General features: G+C 40.1%; 1 protein-coding gene and 1 long non-coding RNA gene across 2 annotated transcripts in view; both read right to left on the bottom strand.

Annotated features, from left to right (window-relative positions):
• The window catches only part of LOC132592013 (uncharacterized), a 182,371-nt gene that overhangs the window by 19,332 nt on the left and 146,456 nt on the right, over nucleotides 1-16,583 (bottom strand). The window lies entirely within an intron of this gene.
• Nucleotides 1-16,583, bottom strand: part of CWF19L2 (CWF19 like cell cycle control factor 2) — a 66,564-nt gene that overhangs the window by 19,332 nt on the left and 30,649 nt on the right. Inside the window, exons 11-12 of the mRNA XM_035114948.2 lie at nucleotides 4,420-4,542; nucleotides 3,985-4,122 (exon numbers count right to left, since the gene is read on the bottom strand). Coding sequence (XP_034970839.2) covers nucleotides 3,985-4,122; nucleotides 4,420-4,542 — 261 coding nt within the window. The remainder of the gene's footprint in view (nucleotides 1-3,984; nucleotides 4,123-4,419; nucleotides 4,543-16,583) is intronic.

The following is a 16,583-nucleotide window of genomic DNA, read 5'->3' as shown; positions in this document are numbered from 1 at the left end:
TGGTTCTCTCTGTTCCACCAAGTATCCATCATCTCTATTCTATCAATGCCAGCCTCTAATACCAAGCACTCCAGTTCACTCACCCCGGCTCAGAGGCATTAGCATATAAACACTTGAAGACCATCTCTCTCTTCAAGTGCGGTGCTTTGGCCTCTCTGAATTGCTATGCTTTGCTCCTGCACTCACAAGCCTAGTTCTATGCCACCCACATTTAAAATTCATCCCTGGGGGGAGATTTATTCTGAATGGCGCCTCCTCAGCTCTTGCCAGCTTTACCCCCTTCCCATCAATTTAACAGCTGCTCTGCCACCTTTTTTATTTTAAGCGCCAACAGTCTGTTTCCATCCCAGTTCAAGTGGAGTCCTTCCCTTTAGTACAGGCTTGGCTTGCCCCAGAATGTACACGGCTGGCTAGGATGTTGAGGCACAAAGTTGATTGCAACTTTTCTCTCTCCTTTCTTCAGTTTCCAGTTATGAGGATGGCTTTTAGGAAAATGGCAGCAGAGCCACACACAAAAACCGAAATAAAAATGTATACTTTGCCTAAGAATGCCATCTCAAAGTATAGTGGAGAAAAGAAAAGAAAAAAATTAAAAAATCCCACCTTCTGTTATATAAAATCCTGTTAACACATGCTTGCGTATTTGGGCTCTATTTATTACTATGGTTGTGCAACTAGTTTTCCATTCACCGTCTTTCGTAAGCTGGTACGCTTCTCCCTTGCCTTCACCCACTGAACATTCGTTTCTCCCATAATAACACTAACGCAATCGCAATTCAAGATACACCTTCTACATGAATGCAAGAAGCGTTACTGCTGCTCTGAAAATCTGCCAGAAAGGAAAAAGGTGTATAGATTGTATAAATTGGATCCGTGCGATTTTCAATTGCCATGGTAACACTGACATCACCCATTTTAAATGGAAGCATTTAGATTTCAGGAATGTTATACTCCAAATACATGACAGGAAGCTGGGGGGGGGAACAGAACCTCACTGGTGTTAGGAAAAACAATAGATTTCAGCTAAAAGGACTGTGAATACACACACACACACTGTAAATGTATTTAGGGCTCAGTTCTAATACAATAAAATGAAGGGAGCTTTTATCCAGGTGTTAATTAAATATTGCAATGATGAGGATTCATTATGCAAGTTTTCCTTATTACTAGTTTAAGTCCTACTATGACTACTGTTGAAGCCTAGGTTTGCCAACTAATCCGCACTTCCTACTAAAACAAAACAATGATACTTGTCTTGCACAATGGTGTATCAACTACACAGGGCTGGCTCCCAATAAACAATAGTGGAAAACAGCCACTACTTGTTTCACAAGCGTTAGTACAATAGTTGACATGGTACTATGATTAGGCAAGTTCCATAGAACTTAAGGTGTCTTCTCTTACACAAGCAGATCAACACCTGCAAAATTATTTTTACTTTTCTTGCACAAGGCTGGCTGGTGCTTACAGCAAGCCCCACGGAGAGGCATGTCCTTTCCCCACAGAGTTGGAAATCAAAACATGCCAGCAAAGCAAGTGTGTTATCCTGCATCTTGGTAATGTCAGGTGCTTGACAGGTGGGCAGCCCCCAGGAACCTAAGTGGCCTGTGGGGGTTGTGGGACATCTGGACCCTGCCTGCTGGGTAGATCCAATTTCCTACCCCTGCTCCACTGTGTCTGGATTGCCCTTGTCTACAATGCAAAGTAGCTTTCCGGAGGCAAGAGGTGGTATGGGCAGGTGAGAGATATATTCAGTGGTTGGAAGAATAAGGGAGAGCAGCTGGTGGTGGTTGGGCTCTGTACTTCCCCTCTCACACTCAAGGCAAACGTCTATTTCCCTGTCCAGCTTGTGAAACTTGTAAGTCCTTACATTTGGAACGTAGGTATCTGCCTTATGTTTATGTTTTCTGATTGGCAGCATTTCTCCATGACCTCAAACAGAGGGGTATCTTTTCCATAACGTGCTTCCTGGCCTTTTTAGCTAGAGATGCCAGGAACTGACACTGGGGACCTTCTACTTTGCAAAGCACGTAGCCAACCACTGAGCCACTTGCAAGCAATTTTAAATTCATCCAACTCCATCCCCTTCTGAATTCCTATTCAGTAACTCTTCCCAACACTATCTGGTTCTTAATTTCCAAATGTGTCAAAAAATGTCTCTTCCCTAAAATTTAACACTTCTTGTTTTGCTACTCGTACTCTTTCCGTTTCTTGGAATCCATTATTTTATTTACTCCAAGGTGCCTTCCTCCTTCACAAATCACTATTTCTACCAGTAATTTCTACTGAACATAATGCTGCTTTAAAACCATCTAGTTGGACAGCTTTACACACAAGTGAAATCTAGTTGACTTTCATGTTGACAGCAAAGGCACTGAGACTGATCTCAATGTGATTTTACCATCAAGTTTTCAAGTTCAAAAAGTTTGTTTAAAGGATATATCAAGGCAAACTGAAAAATAGAAGATAGCCTTGCTTCCTTACTGCACATTAGAAATCACATTTCATTATTCTGCTGGTTGCAACAGAACTGAGGAACAGCCATTGATTTAAAATAATGCAGACACACCAAAGCCAATATCTCAGTCAAAAAGATGAATGAAAATCCTCTGCAGTATTGAAGGGCCACTTTCTCACACGCTAGTCAGAATATCATTTTTAGACTTTCAGCAATATCAAGAAGACGACATCCATTTCAACTGTATCCCCGCCCTCCACCCATTTTCCTCACAAATGAAAGCATGAAAGAGAAAGTCATTATATGGATGTCAATTCTGTGCACTTCATTAATAAAGATGACAAAATGGCTTCAGATGGTGTTGTTACAGCAAAAAATTAAAATTGCTACTTTTCAGTTTAAGTTTATCTACAGAATTCATATACCTCAGATTTTTATAAGATGTATTGCACCCAAGTATTATGATTGTATATACACTGACAAAATAAAAAAAATCCTTCAGTAGCACCTTAAAGACCAACTAAGTTTATATTTTGGTATGAGCTTTCGTGTGCATGCACACTTCTTCAGATACCTGCATGCACACGAAAGCTCATACCAAAATATAAACTTAGTTGGTCTTTAAGGTGCTACTGAAGGAATTTTTTTATTTTGCTTCGACTCAGACCAACAAGGCTACCTACCTGTAAATATACACTGACAGTTAGTATGGTAGCGAACAAGGTGGACTGGGGTCAGTCCAGGAAAATCTGGGCTCAAATATAAGTTGTAGGGCAACCCAAATGCTGCTGCTTGTGAAGTAGCTGCAAATGCTTCCTGTCTCTCTCTTCTCCTGCCCCAGAACCCCAGTTATCTTTATTTTATTATTTGCAAAAATGTCTAAGCCACCAACATTAAGAAAATGATACCAAGATCTTATGAACAGCATACAAACAATAAAATTATATTCATAACACAAATATAAAGCATTGGAACAAATCACAGTTTCCTCAAACTTGAAACACTCACATGAAGATCTTGATACATCTAAAGTGGTGCCTCGACTTACGAATTTAATCCGTTCACCTTCGTAGGTCGAAAAATTCGTAAGTCGAAAACCGCCATTGGAAACGCGATTTCCCATAGGAATGCATTGGAAACGGAAAAATTCGTAAGTCGAAGCAACCCTATCTGTTGTTGTTGTTGTTTAGTCGTTTTGTCGTGTCCGACTCTTCGTGACCCCATGGACCATAGCACGCCAGGCACTCCTGTCTTCCACTGCCTCCCTATCTAAAAATTCGTAAATTGAAAAATCCCTATCTAAAACCGCCGTGGTTTCCTTTCGGATTTCGAGACATTTGTAAGCACGCGGCCATTAGCCCCACTCGTAAGTCAAAAAATTCGGTTGTCGAGTCGTTCGTAAGTCGAGGTATCACTGTATGTTATTCCAAACATATTTTTTTAAAAAAAAGTTGAAAGTAAGGGGTTTTAATATATTGGAAGTGCTCATTAGGTTTCAATATAAATTCAGACACATTGGGCCTTACCTTTGATGCCATTCTCATGAAAAGCTTATTTTGATCCTCTGCTGTCCTCATCTTTTCATTTCTGACCAAATCCGTCAGGCTCAGATCATCATCATCCTGAAAATAGCGGACCCTTTCCTTCTCCACGTGAGTCGTGACCTGAAAACGAATAACAAGTACATGGATATTCATTTGGTGCCACTGTCTGGTTATGCTAAAACGAATCCAGTCTAAAAACAACTTTATAAAAGTAAGTGAACGCAATTCAGCACCTGAATTTTACAAAGCATACCTAATTTCAGCAAAGTAGCCCCAAACTGATACAACGGGGAATTCGTGGAGTTCCCTCACATCCTCCTGCCTGAACCCTTGTCCTATATGCTACATTTAAGAAAGTAATAATAATAATATTTATTATAACAAAAGATGTGAAATAAGCATCTTTATCACACATACCTTCTGCTTCTTTTTTCTGCCACTTGGTTCCAGCAGTTCTCCTGGAATGTTAACTGGCCATGCTCTACCAGACTGATCTGTTCTGACAAGGACCACTTCATTATCTTCTTTGAAGCCTGCTGTCTGTACGAAGGTGCAAAAATAGAGGACATAAATTGAAATGGGGGGGGGTCATTTAAAACTGTTGTCATATCATATGTCTAAAAATGGCACCTATAACAAAATCAAAGAAAACAAGCTATCCAAACTGCAATTTTTCAGTGTAAGAACCTTACAACTGAGAGTGTTTCATTAAACATGGTTTATCCGCTATCAGATGTATATAGATAGTTTGCCTGGAATTATCCACTTCAGAACAACCTGAGCTGTAAACAGCCCTGAAAAACTTTCAGTTGGAGGTATGAAATATTTTAAATAATTACATGCATAATACACAGCTATCCTATACATAAAGCATCCTTTAGGATGCTTGCTTTGGTCTTTCATGAAAGGAACGAAGGAACCAAAGTTCTGTGACCTCCACTTACACGAGAACTTGTAACCCTGGTTTCAAGTGGTCGGCAAACACTGATAAAAGGAACCTTGACAAGCACACTATACTTTAAACCAGAGTTTCCCAGAGTCTCCAGCTGTTTTTGGACTACAACTCCCTACCTAGCAGGGCCAGTGGTCAGAGATAGTGGGAATTGTAGTCTTAAAACAGCTGGAGGCCCAATGGGAAACCCTGCTCTAAACTATCATTAATACCAACAAGGGAAGGAAAGGAAAAAAATGATCTAGAGGAGGTAAGAGGCATAGTTCTCGAGACTGGATTCTGGATTTGCAAACCATGATATGCAAGTATCTAGCATTGTATCTGTATCAGATCTTAGTCTGATGTCTTTAAATTTAAAGAGGGAAAAATTAGAGGACAGAGTATAAGCTTCTCAGTAATTAGAAAGCAGCAGTTGATTGTATGTTAATTGATTAAATTAGCTCTAATAAGGGGAATGTCATCAAAATTGGGCTCATTAAAATCCAGCTTTGTCAAGTTTAATAAATGCCTATATAAATCTCTATCCAAGTCATTTTCAGACAAATCAACTACCGTATGTGTCTACCTCACATCTGTTCTCCTTACCAATAATGACAGCTTATCCCTGACAGCTCTGTGAGAGTAAGAAAGTTCTGTGGTTATGAAAGCACCAGGGCTCTAAGGGCTTAATTATAGACTTCAGGTGAACCTACACAGAAATACTGGATAAATGTCCAAAACAGAAAAAAGGGAAACACAACTGCCCTTTACTACATTTTCATCAGCAAATGATCTTGCTCCTTCTTTTTTCAGAAGAATAAGCATAGATTTTACCTTAATAAGATTTATTTATACATTAAACCTGTGCTCACAAGGGTCCAAAGCAATACTCTGGGCTATTCCCAGCTACTGGGCAACCTCCAGTTAATAAACAACCTCAAATAAACATTCTGCAAATTGTTGAACACAGAAGAAATAATAAGTCATGTCAAGACTGTGCATGTATCTGTCTGGGGAAAGGTCAGTATTTTTCATCAGTCACACCTTGGCATGTAACAGAATTCACTGGAACATTTGAGGAGTGCAATGCAACAGGCTTCTCATGCTCGCCAAATGTTTTATATGTCATATACTGTAGTAGTTTGATTTATTTCCCAGGGTTTTTTAAAAATTCAGATAAGTATTGCACCTTGGAGTCTTACAGTGAATCCCACAGAAGCCTTTCTAGAAGTACTATTCGGTTGGATGGGGGCTTACTCCCAGGAAAGTGTGCACAGGATTTTATCCTTAACGATGAGTCAAGAAGCCCTGGCTTCTTTTGAACTCAAGACCCGCCTTCCATAACCATACTCAAGACTTTGCTCTGAAATGCAGGATTGATGCTGACCTGCCTACTGTACAATGATTGAATAATGTATGCCAAGTAGCTAACCAAGTGGCTGCCAGATGTTGTTGGGCTACAACCACTAGTCATGGAGGCAGTTGGAGTTCAACAACATTTGGAAAACACCACCATCAAGCTACCCCTGATTTAGACCAGGAAGAAAGCTATTGAAAATGAAGTTTTACTGAACAAGAATTCATACTAAATGGTTAAAATAGCCATGAAAACATTTGATTTTCAATTAGATAGAGCCGTTAGAAAACCTAGAAGCATAATCTACCTGCCATGCTACCCACACCACCTACAGAATTATAGTTGGGGTATAATTATAATTAGCTGCCCTGGGGGCTGCAGAAGTAAGGAGAACAACATCCTGGCCTCTGCCTTTGCCAACCTTTGCTCTCCATTATCCATAGCCAGCAGGAGCAACAGTCAGGAATGATGGGGCTGGTAGTTCAACAACATCTGGGAATCCAAGGTTAGGATAAAAGGTAAAGGTACGGTAAAGGTACCCCTGACCGTTAGATCCAGTCGTGGACGACTCTTGCTCTATAGGCCAAGGCAGCCGGTGTTTGTCCGCAGACAGCGTCCGGGTCATGTGGCCAGCATGACTAAGCCGCTTCTGGCGAACCAGAGCAGCACACGGAAACGCCGTTTACCTTCCTGCTATAGCGGTACCTATTTATCTACTTGCACTTTGACATGCTTTTGAACTGCTAGGTGGGCAGGAGCTGGGACCGAACAACAGGAGCTCACCCCGCCATGGGAATTCGAACCACCGACCCTCTGATCAGCAAGCCCTAGGCTCTGTGGTTTTGACTACAGCGCCACCCGCATCCCTCAAGGTTACGATAGGCTGAGCTAAAGGAACAAAGACCAATAGGAGGATGTACTTCTCTCTCTCCATGGAAGTATCCAGTGGCAAAGAGAAGCACATTCTGGTCCCAGTCAATGGCCAGAAAATTGACAGACACAGGGAGGCTGCTTCCAGTCTCCATACCAGAAAGAACACCCAAGACCTGAACACAATGATGATCTCAGGAAACAGGAGGGACTAAAAGAGGAATGACCCATATGGCTATAAGCCAGGCACCCCCAAACTTCGGCCCTCCAGATGTATTGGACTACAATTCCCATCTTCCCCGACCACTGGTCCTGTTAGCTAGGGATCATGGGAGTTGTAGGCCAAAACATCTGGAGGGCCGCAGTTTGGGGATGCCTGCTATAAGCGATCTAAAGATTTGGCCTGAAACAGAAGTGAGTGAGTATGAGGGAGAATGAATAAATGTCACAAAACCTTTCTACGCTAATGATTGATTGTTAGGAGCTATCCTTAAAGCAATTATAAGGAAAGTAATCATGAAGCATTTATTATTATTATTATTATTATTATTATTATTATTATTATTATTATTATTATTACCCCGCCCATCTGGCTGGGTTTCCCCAGCCACTCTGGGCAGCTTTCAACAGAACATTAAAAACAGAATAAAACTTCAAACATTAAAAACCTCCCTAAACCATGGTTTGTAAATTGTAATTGGAAGCTAGCAATTTTCCAGCTTTCCTAGTGTTAACCCGGGTTTCATGTCACATGTGCACCAATGAAACGAGTTTCCCTCATAAAATGGGGACTGAATTTATGTATCTTGGTTTCGATTGCACCGTGGTTTGCAATGGTATACACTGAATGTGAAACTATAATTAGCACCAAGGCAAGTTAGCTAGGCAAGAATTGTATGGAAGAACTGAACTCATCCCCTAAGGACAGCTTCTGTTTTGTAAATCATGATCTACAGAGATCTAGCATTCAGTCTAAACTTGTCCAAAGTAAATGATCCATAATAGTGGACAGTTTTAAATATATTTACATTTTTAAATAAGGATTTCAAGGATTCAAAACAGTAATTTCTGATCTAGTCCTGATTTCTGGGGCATTGAATAAATTATTTAAGTTTAGGTTATCTACATTCAAGTTTAGGTTATCTACATTCATTGAGTGTTGCTCACATCAATGTAAACTTATGTAAATAGAGTATTTGATTACTCATATAGCTGATTATTCAAGTGTTGTGCATATCCCCCCCCCCCAGGTCAGTTGAATTATTGAGACTGTGTGGAAGAGACTCTCACCAATTAATGCATTACAATCCAGGAAGGCCAAAACAAAAATCTCAAAGGATGGCGTCTTAAGTGAAATACAATCTTAGGGACTTATTTGTGTAGCCTCTTGAGAGGGAGACTGTTCCATAATTTAACAGCAGAAAATGAAAAGGGCTCACAATGCACACAGTTTAATTTGCAGAACAGCCAGTTGACTCTGAGCAGCCGAGCAAAGGAAGTTGACAGAGGACTGATAACTTGGAGTCACCAACTATTAAACTGGAACTGCTTCTCGATGTTTAGCAGCTAAAGAAAATGATAAAAAATTCAGGAGTCCCTATATCACAGGGACAGGAAGGAAAAGACCAGCGCTCAAAAAGAAAGGAGTGTGGGTGGGTGGGTGGGTGGCTGTTAATGAGCAGATGCATATTGCATGATCTCAAGATGATGCAAGGATAACTGCGGTTCTACACCAAGTGTTAAACAAAATCAATCCAGGCATGATATCACGAAGGTATTATAGATGATATATAACATTTAGATAGAGACTAAATCTTAAAACAAAATCCACAAGTTTTGTTCAAAGATTTAGCTATATCACTCCCATTAATATCTAACTTGAGTGATCCCGTGCCTCTCAATTTGTAGGCAAAACAGGGACACCCAAACATTGAGTACCAGGAAGATCTATGGTCACTTACTTCCAGAAAAGATGAATGCCGACTGTTTACTGGGAAAAGAGGGGGCCTTCTCTGAGCCCCCTGCAACTCACTGTGTCCTAGAGACAGGGATGAGATTCAGAGAGAAGGGAGAGGAATGTGTGCCATTGAGGTGTTTTATGTTTTGTTTTTTAAAGGCTTCCCCTACCTGTACTGTAAGTGGAAGATATATAATGGAGGAGATGGGAAAGGGGTACCTTTTCCTTTTCCCACTCTCCAGAATACTCCCTTCCAACCTATACAGCAATAAAACATTTCAGAGAGGAGCAAAATATAAACATGTTCACTTTTGCACTACGTGGAATACTTGTGGAATATTGCAGGGAGGTGAAAAGGTGGTTTCTTTTCTCTTCCCTCCCTCCTGAAAGTCTCTCCCCTCTACAATCCCTACAAAGAGCCTGATCCTGACTAGCTGGACCATTCCTGTTATGGGCTGCGTCTACAGGGAAACTTTTGTTGATCAGCAGGCGCCTTCTGTGCCAACATCTAAATGCCTATTCAAAACCTTTTTTTTATTCTGCCAGGCCTCTGCAGGCCTATGGTTATCATTTTAGTGTTGTGAGCCGCTTCAATATGTTTTGTGATTTAGCATACAGTATATAAATACTTATTATTATTATATACTTATTTATATACCCCACCTTTTTAACCAAACAGGGACTCATGGCGGCTTACAGATAAAATTTATAAATAAATAAATTAGACAGTTTCATGCCTACAAATGGGTTACAACAGGTCTTTATCAATGACTAGTGTAATTCAGCCCGTTAAGTAAACGGGAGCTAGAACATCCCGGGGTTCGGAGAAGCACCAGCGGCATGAGACGGCGCTTCGGAGACCTTCTTTGAGCGGCGGTTGGCAGAGGGGTGGGGGTGGGGAGAGCGCGCACGCAAGTGTGCGTTCCAAGTCTCTGCGTCTAATCCCTGTGTCCGTGGGGAACATGCGCAGTAGCGCAAACCCAGGGACACAGGGAATACTGGACGCAGAGACACTTGCACTTTATTATATAGGATATCTGCAGCCAGCCAGGTTGTGGCAAAAATAGTCTAGGATCTCAGTACTAGCTTTACAACCTCTGGTTGGCATTGCAGCTACAGCAATTCCACTAACTTAAACTACTTTTCACTTTCGTTGGTTTAGTTTAAGCCCTTCTCTCTTTTTCTCAAGCAAATCTATGGTGTCTGAACCGCTTGACCAAAACTCTGCATTCTGGGACACCATCCAACTTCAAAAGCAGCCTTAGAAATAGTTGCTGGTCGGGGTTCATTTGGTGAGTAGGAATTACCACTAGGCACTGAAGTCTTTTCTTAGGCCAGACATTTTGTAGAAAAGATTTCTACATCCTTCGAGAAACTTACAAAATCTGAAATAGCACAATTAACAATCTAGCCGTCGGTTAAAGAAGTAGAGGGGAAGTCAATAGTAATCACCATACGAAAGAACATAAAACATTTACGACCCACCAGTTCAGTAATAATAGTAATATCAACAGCATCAAGACCAAATATCTGAATGATGAAGGAGAACAGGAGTAGTTGCTACCCAGATAGGCAACCTCAGCTGTCAGACTCCCATCAGCTAAATGTACTTAAATATGCACATATTACAAAGTGTGCAGTTAATTGAAAGAACTTCCACACACCCCAGATGCATTGGCTAAAAGCCAAACATCTTCATCTAAGGAATATAGCTTAATTACTCATCTTAAACTGTTTAATTAGTTTCATGAAAGTGTTTTCCTTACGTTTTGGAGACTACTGACTAATGAAGCTTAGAACACCAATTACACATACTGTTATACTGATGAGCTTCCTTCTTAATGGATTTTCAAAACTCAAGCATCTCTAATTTTATCAACACAGAAACAGGGATGTACCAAATTAATGTTTAGTTAACATATTATTTAGATTTTGAAAATGGGCCAGACATGGTTTTGTGGCCCTCAAATATTTGCGCGCTCTGAAATGAGGGAAAGAAGCAGCGAAAAACTGATGCCTTTTATGAAATAATCTAATTTTGGATTATGAGCGTTCAACCTGCCAAATTTAATGGTGCTCATTTAGACAGGATGAACACACTAAATTTTTGCTCAGAGCTTCCGTACAAAGTCAAAAAGTAATAGTGTCGAAATCATCTACTTTAATAACTTTTTAAGACTTCACAATGATTTTCAAGAGTAGTATGATATTATTGTCTAGGAACCACACTCTTGAACAAGCCCTGCCTGTGGTTCATAGGATGCAATAGTGTTCTACGACATTTTGCTATTGTTCACTGCAACACAGCCAACCTGTCATATGGTTAAATAAGGCTGTAAGCCTGTAAAACTGAAGACCACACACCCAGAGAAGATTGCCTACTGCATCCCTGCATGACTCACTGCCCTGGCCTTGCGCCCTTTCCAATCAACCTCCACTGGGATCAGATAATTCAGCAGTCTGTGCATCAAGTAAGATTTAAATGGCAGAATCATTTCCAATGCAGGACACAAGGGCAGATGCTGCTCTTTGCTTTTCTACATGAACTCTGAACTTAACACCTTCCAGTTAGGAAGCATGCTCAGAACAGTGACTCATGCAGTAACTGTGAAATATATATACTCTGAAGGTAGGCAGTTAGGTAGGCAGTTAGGTCTAAAGCTGGTGTGATATTTAACATGTGATTTAATTAAACGTGTCTAGTTTTGTCCTTCTAAGTAACAGCCAAGAGGTGGTGAGGACTGTGACGAATGGGAGTATTAAGCCTTTCATTGCATTTAATATAAGGATAAGGGCAGCCCTTAATCTTTTTAGGAGTCCCAGAAGAGAGTGGCAGAGTGGGTTGGAGCCCTCCAATATTGGCTGTGAGCAAGATTTGGAGATGTCCGCCTCCCCAAAAAAAAACCCCAAACTTACTGTTGTAGTCAAGATCAGTTTTGAGAATGATTAGCGAAGCAACCCATTTCTAGATGCCAGCAGCTGATTGATTCCATAGTTTAACTTGCAACTCTATGGAGGGAACTGCTGAGCTACAGAAAACTAAAATCTTAAAGGGCACCAAACAGTGAGTTTCTAGTTCTACCACTCTATAATATTCATGAACTGTGTGTTGTCGCTAATTTTTTATTTCCTACTGAGACTGCTCTCACTTTTTGAAAGATAGCAGGCTTACAATCTAACTGATCAAGTCCATGTATATGTTAACTCCTACATAAGTGTCACTGAGCTGAGCGGGGCTTACTCACAGGTAAGTGAGCTTTTTAAATAAATGGTTCTATCGGCCTCAGCCAATGCTAGGCAAATTGGGCTGCCTGCAAATCAGAGGGAAACAATGCCCCCAATGCAGAGAGGTGCCAAATAAACAAAAAATAAAGCTATCAGAAGCCAAACATTACAAGCCAACCGCTTCTAATAGTGGCAGCATTAGACAGAAACTGATGCTGTGTCTACTCCTCCTCTCTTCTCATTTTCTAAAAGATAAGTGTTGTTCTTCCCCTAATACTGCCCTTAAAAAAAACCAAATAAACATTAGTGAAAAATCTGGATGTGCACAAACACAGTGGTAATTCACCAAATGTGTTGCTTAACTAAGAAACAAGACTGTTCTTGTTGAATGGCTGGCTGATGTATTTTCCGGAAGCGAGTTTTATCTTATCTTGTCCTTGGTACAGATGTATTTCTGGCTTTCGTAAATGCACAGTGTTCTTTAAGCTCACTCTGCACAAATAAGAGAACCAAATAGCAGTGTAGAAAGCAGATGTAATCTAAGTAAAGGACTTTGTCGGGGGGGGGGATGCATTTTTCAGTTGAAAAATTCAAGCAAAAGGACTGGCAGATATTAAAAATTATGATGAGCTGGAAAACATTTGCAACTGGGTATACAGGCCACAACCCATCTGTTACTAAATGCATGCTATCATCCAAGTTTCTGTAGGAGGCTGCCTGCATTACATGCACTCATCTCATTACTAAACCCCAAGGATGCAAAATCTCATTAGTTCTAACAAACAATACTATTTTCCTGGGTATAATATTTAGAAATGTTTCCAATTTATCTTTGATTAAAGTGGTTTAAAAACCTAGGGGGGATTCAAACTTTGTGCTTCGATGAATGTTCTGTCTGCACAAGCCGTGAAGCCTGACAGATGGAATGAGAACCCCTCTCCTCCCCGAATGCTGTTCTGGGCGTTCCCCTGACCCTGTCCAGAGCCAATTTGGGAGGGGTCAGGGGCAGGAGAGCAATAAATGCCCACTGCCCAAGCAGTGGTCTTTGCAAAGGCCTTGCACTGATGGAGTTATTCAGCGAATCCCGCTCCTGCTTCTCAAGAAATGTTGAGGGCACAGTGTCATGGCTTAGCACATCATGCTGTTATATTTCATGATCCAAAGAACCCTCTGGCTTGTTTCATGTGCCCCAGGGAAATCTGGGCTATTATTCTCCCAGCAATGCCCCATGGTGTATATCAAACCTCTTTCAGGATAGTCTTAAAAAGGAGTATGCCATACAACAAGGGTGGGGCAGGGGGAAGAGATGTACCAGGAAATATTATGGTTACAGGTAGGTAGCCGTGTTGGTCTGGATCGAAGTAAAATAAAAAAATTCCTTCAGTAGCACCTTAAAGACCAACTAAGTTTTTATTTTGGTATGAGCTTTCGTGTGCATGCACACTTCTTCAGATACCTGTTACAGGTAGGTAGCCGTGTTGGTCTGGATCGAAGTAAAATAAAAAAATTCCTTCAGTAGCACCTTAAAGACCAACTAAGTTTTTATTTTGGTATGAGCTTTCGTGTGCATGCACACTTCTTCAGATACCTGGTATCTGAAGAAGTGTGCATGCACACGAAAGCTCATACCAAAATAAAAACTTAGTTGGTCTTTAAGGTGCTACTGAAGGAATTTTTTTATTTTACAGGAATATTATATTATATTATATTATATTATATTATATTATATTATATTATATTATATTATATTATATTATATTATATTATATTATATTATATTATATTATATTATATTATATTATATTATTATATGAATAAAATAAAAATTCCACTGGGTACGCTCAAGCTCTTGAGTACATCCAAACTATTTTTATTTCAAAACCCGTATGTCTTACATTCGTGTTCAAAACAAATATCCAAAACAGCTAGGGAAAAATTTAAAATGGTGTTAAAAAATGGCTAAAACAGCAGAGAGGCAAACAATATCAGGAGAACCGACAGCAGCAAAACAAGCAAAACAAGCAAAATCCATTTGAGGCAAATAGAAAGAGAAGTTTACACACTGTCTAGTAATCTGGCAGAAAGTTCCATGATGGTGCTTTATGTCCTGAAAGGCCCTGTCTTGTCTCTATCCATCTCACCTGTGAAGGTGGTGGCATTATTTTGAGCATAGCATTATTCTGGGCATTATTCTGAGCATTATTGCACAGAACCTGCAATTCTAGAGGCTCTCCTCCTCCTAGCCCAGGACTCTACAATGAATATTAGGGATTGACCGAAAGCAGGGACAGCTACAAGAAGGGATTGTCTAAAAGCAACCCAAAATTTAGAGACATGGAAAGAAAGAGAATCTGACCAATTTTGCCTCTGCCATTAACTACCAGTACTACTGACAAACTGTTCACAATGCGTTTCTTATATTCGTAGTGCAATTTTTGAAAAACATTCAAGATTTAATCAACTGTAATAAAATCTCTGGCATATTTTTTTCTTGTTAATGTCTGCAATAAGAACACAAACATTGTCACTATGAAGAACCTGAACAGCATATTCTCTGCCATGGTACAAATATATATGATGTATTTTATCTTTTCCTAAGATGGCTTAGTCCCCATAAGTCTCTGGCAGATTCATAAAATGAATTGTATTCTTTACTAGTATATCTTTGACATGTCACTTGTCAAATTTCAGAGTTTGCCTGCCTTATTATGCATTTTGTCATGCTTGCAGGCACAGCTCACCTGCTTTTGCTTCTTCCATTTTAAGCAAGCTTTCTTCCCCTATGCCTCTACTCGACAGCTTGACTTTTTCAGTTTGTGGTGTGTATTTAACCCGAGTCTCTATTACAGTGCCTGTATCAACTTTGTGCACCATCTAGGATGTTTAATTTTGTAACTGCTCCTGTCATTTCCTTCCAACGTCAACAGGATATTGAATATAAAACCACACTAATTGCAGCATTATTTGGATCAGAACCTGTGCCCCATTTAGCTATAATAGTTGCATCACCTGTTGTTGGTTCCGGCCTTAGCCTGGAGGAAGTCATTTATTGTGTCTTGAAATTAAATGTCCACGTTTCACAAGGTGACATTGTCCTTGACAACATGAGCATGAATGGGTGGGGGGGCATGCTCATTATTATTTTTGCTGCATTAGTAGCATCTAAACGTAGAAGAGGCAGAGGTTTAAATGCTCAGGGAGGCACAAAGGACATTTAGAGCTGTTCCAAACATAAGGAGGAAGGATCTTATCAGCATATTAAAAAAATTAGGAGTGTGCTGCAGCACTGCATGCTCCCTCCCTAAATCCCCCCCCCCCAAGTTAAACAATGCAAGGGTTACATTAACCCAGTGTTAAATCCAGGGCTTTTTCAGAGGGAACTCACAGGAACTCAGTTCTGGCACCTCTCAGGTGGGCACCATCGCCATTCTAAGAGAACAAGGGAGGCGTTCATGGTGAGTTCCAGCACCTCTTTTTCTAGAAAAATAGCACTGGCTAAATCTAACCAAGTCCCCCAATTAACCGGCATTTGAAATTGGTTAACTAGTCAAGCCTATGCATATTTACAAAGTGAGCCCTACTGGATTCAATGAGAACTATTATTGAAAGCGTGCACATAGGACTGCATTTTAATTAACTGTGATTAATATGTGTGGCAGCCTGTCCCTTAGCTTCTCTTAAAGTGGGAGGAAGTGAATTCATTCCAGGGAGGTAATGCAGAATCATTACATCTACAGTGGTCCCTAAAGAAGAGAACTGCACAGATTCATTTGGAAAGAGAGAACAATCAACAGAAATCTTGAAACTGTAATTCAGCCTTGGAACACCACAAATCTGCATTAAGTTGATTTTTCAATTTGGTACCAAGCTCAAGGGGCAGCAGATGATTTCAGTCTTGAAGGTAAATTTCAGATACTTCTTGTGTACAATCAACTTTCAAAACATACCCAGAATTTTACAAAACTGTCAATGCCATAGTCGAATTACTAACCCTGTTAAGATCTCAGAGCAAATACACTCTGAAGCAGCTACTGCAAGCTCTGAGTGTTCTTACTTGCAAATAAGCATACATTTTTAAACAAAAATGGGGAAAATAAATAAATATTCTCTTAAGGATGCCAAGGAAACTTTACCGGAAATTCTGCTTTTGGCTTACATTCAGTTAATTTCCTTCTTATGGCTCATGCATCATTATTAAAGAACTATCTGAAACAATCACATTGGAGTAAAGAGATTTGCTT

Source organism: Zootoca vivipara, chromosome 4, assembly GCF_963506605.1.
Source record: "Zootoca vivipara chromosome 4, rZooViv1.1, whole genome shotgun sequence".
Lineage (NCBI taxonomy): Eukaryota > Metazoa > Chordata > Lepidosauria > Squamata > Lacertidae > Zootoca > Zootoca vivipara.
Note: the sequence above shows the minus strand (reverse complement) of the source record. Positions and strands in the feature narration are given on the sequence as shown.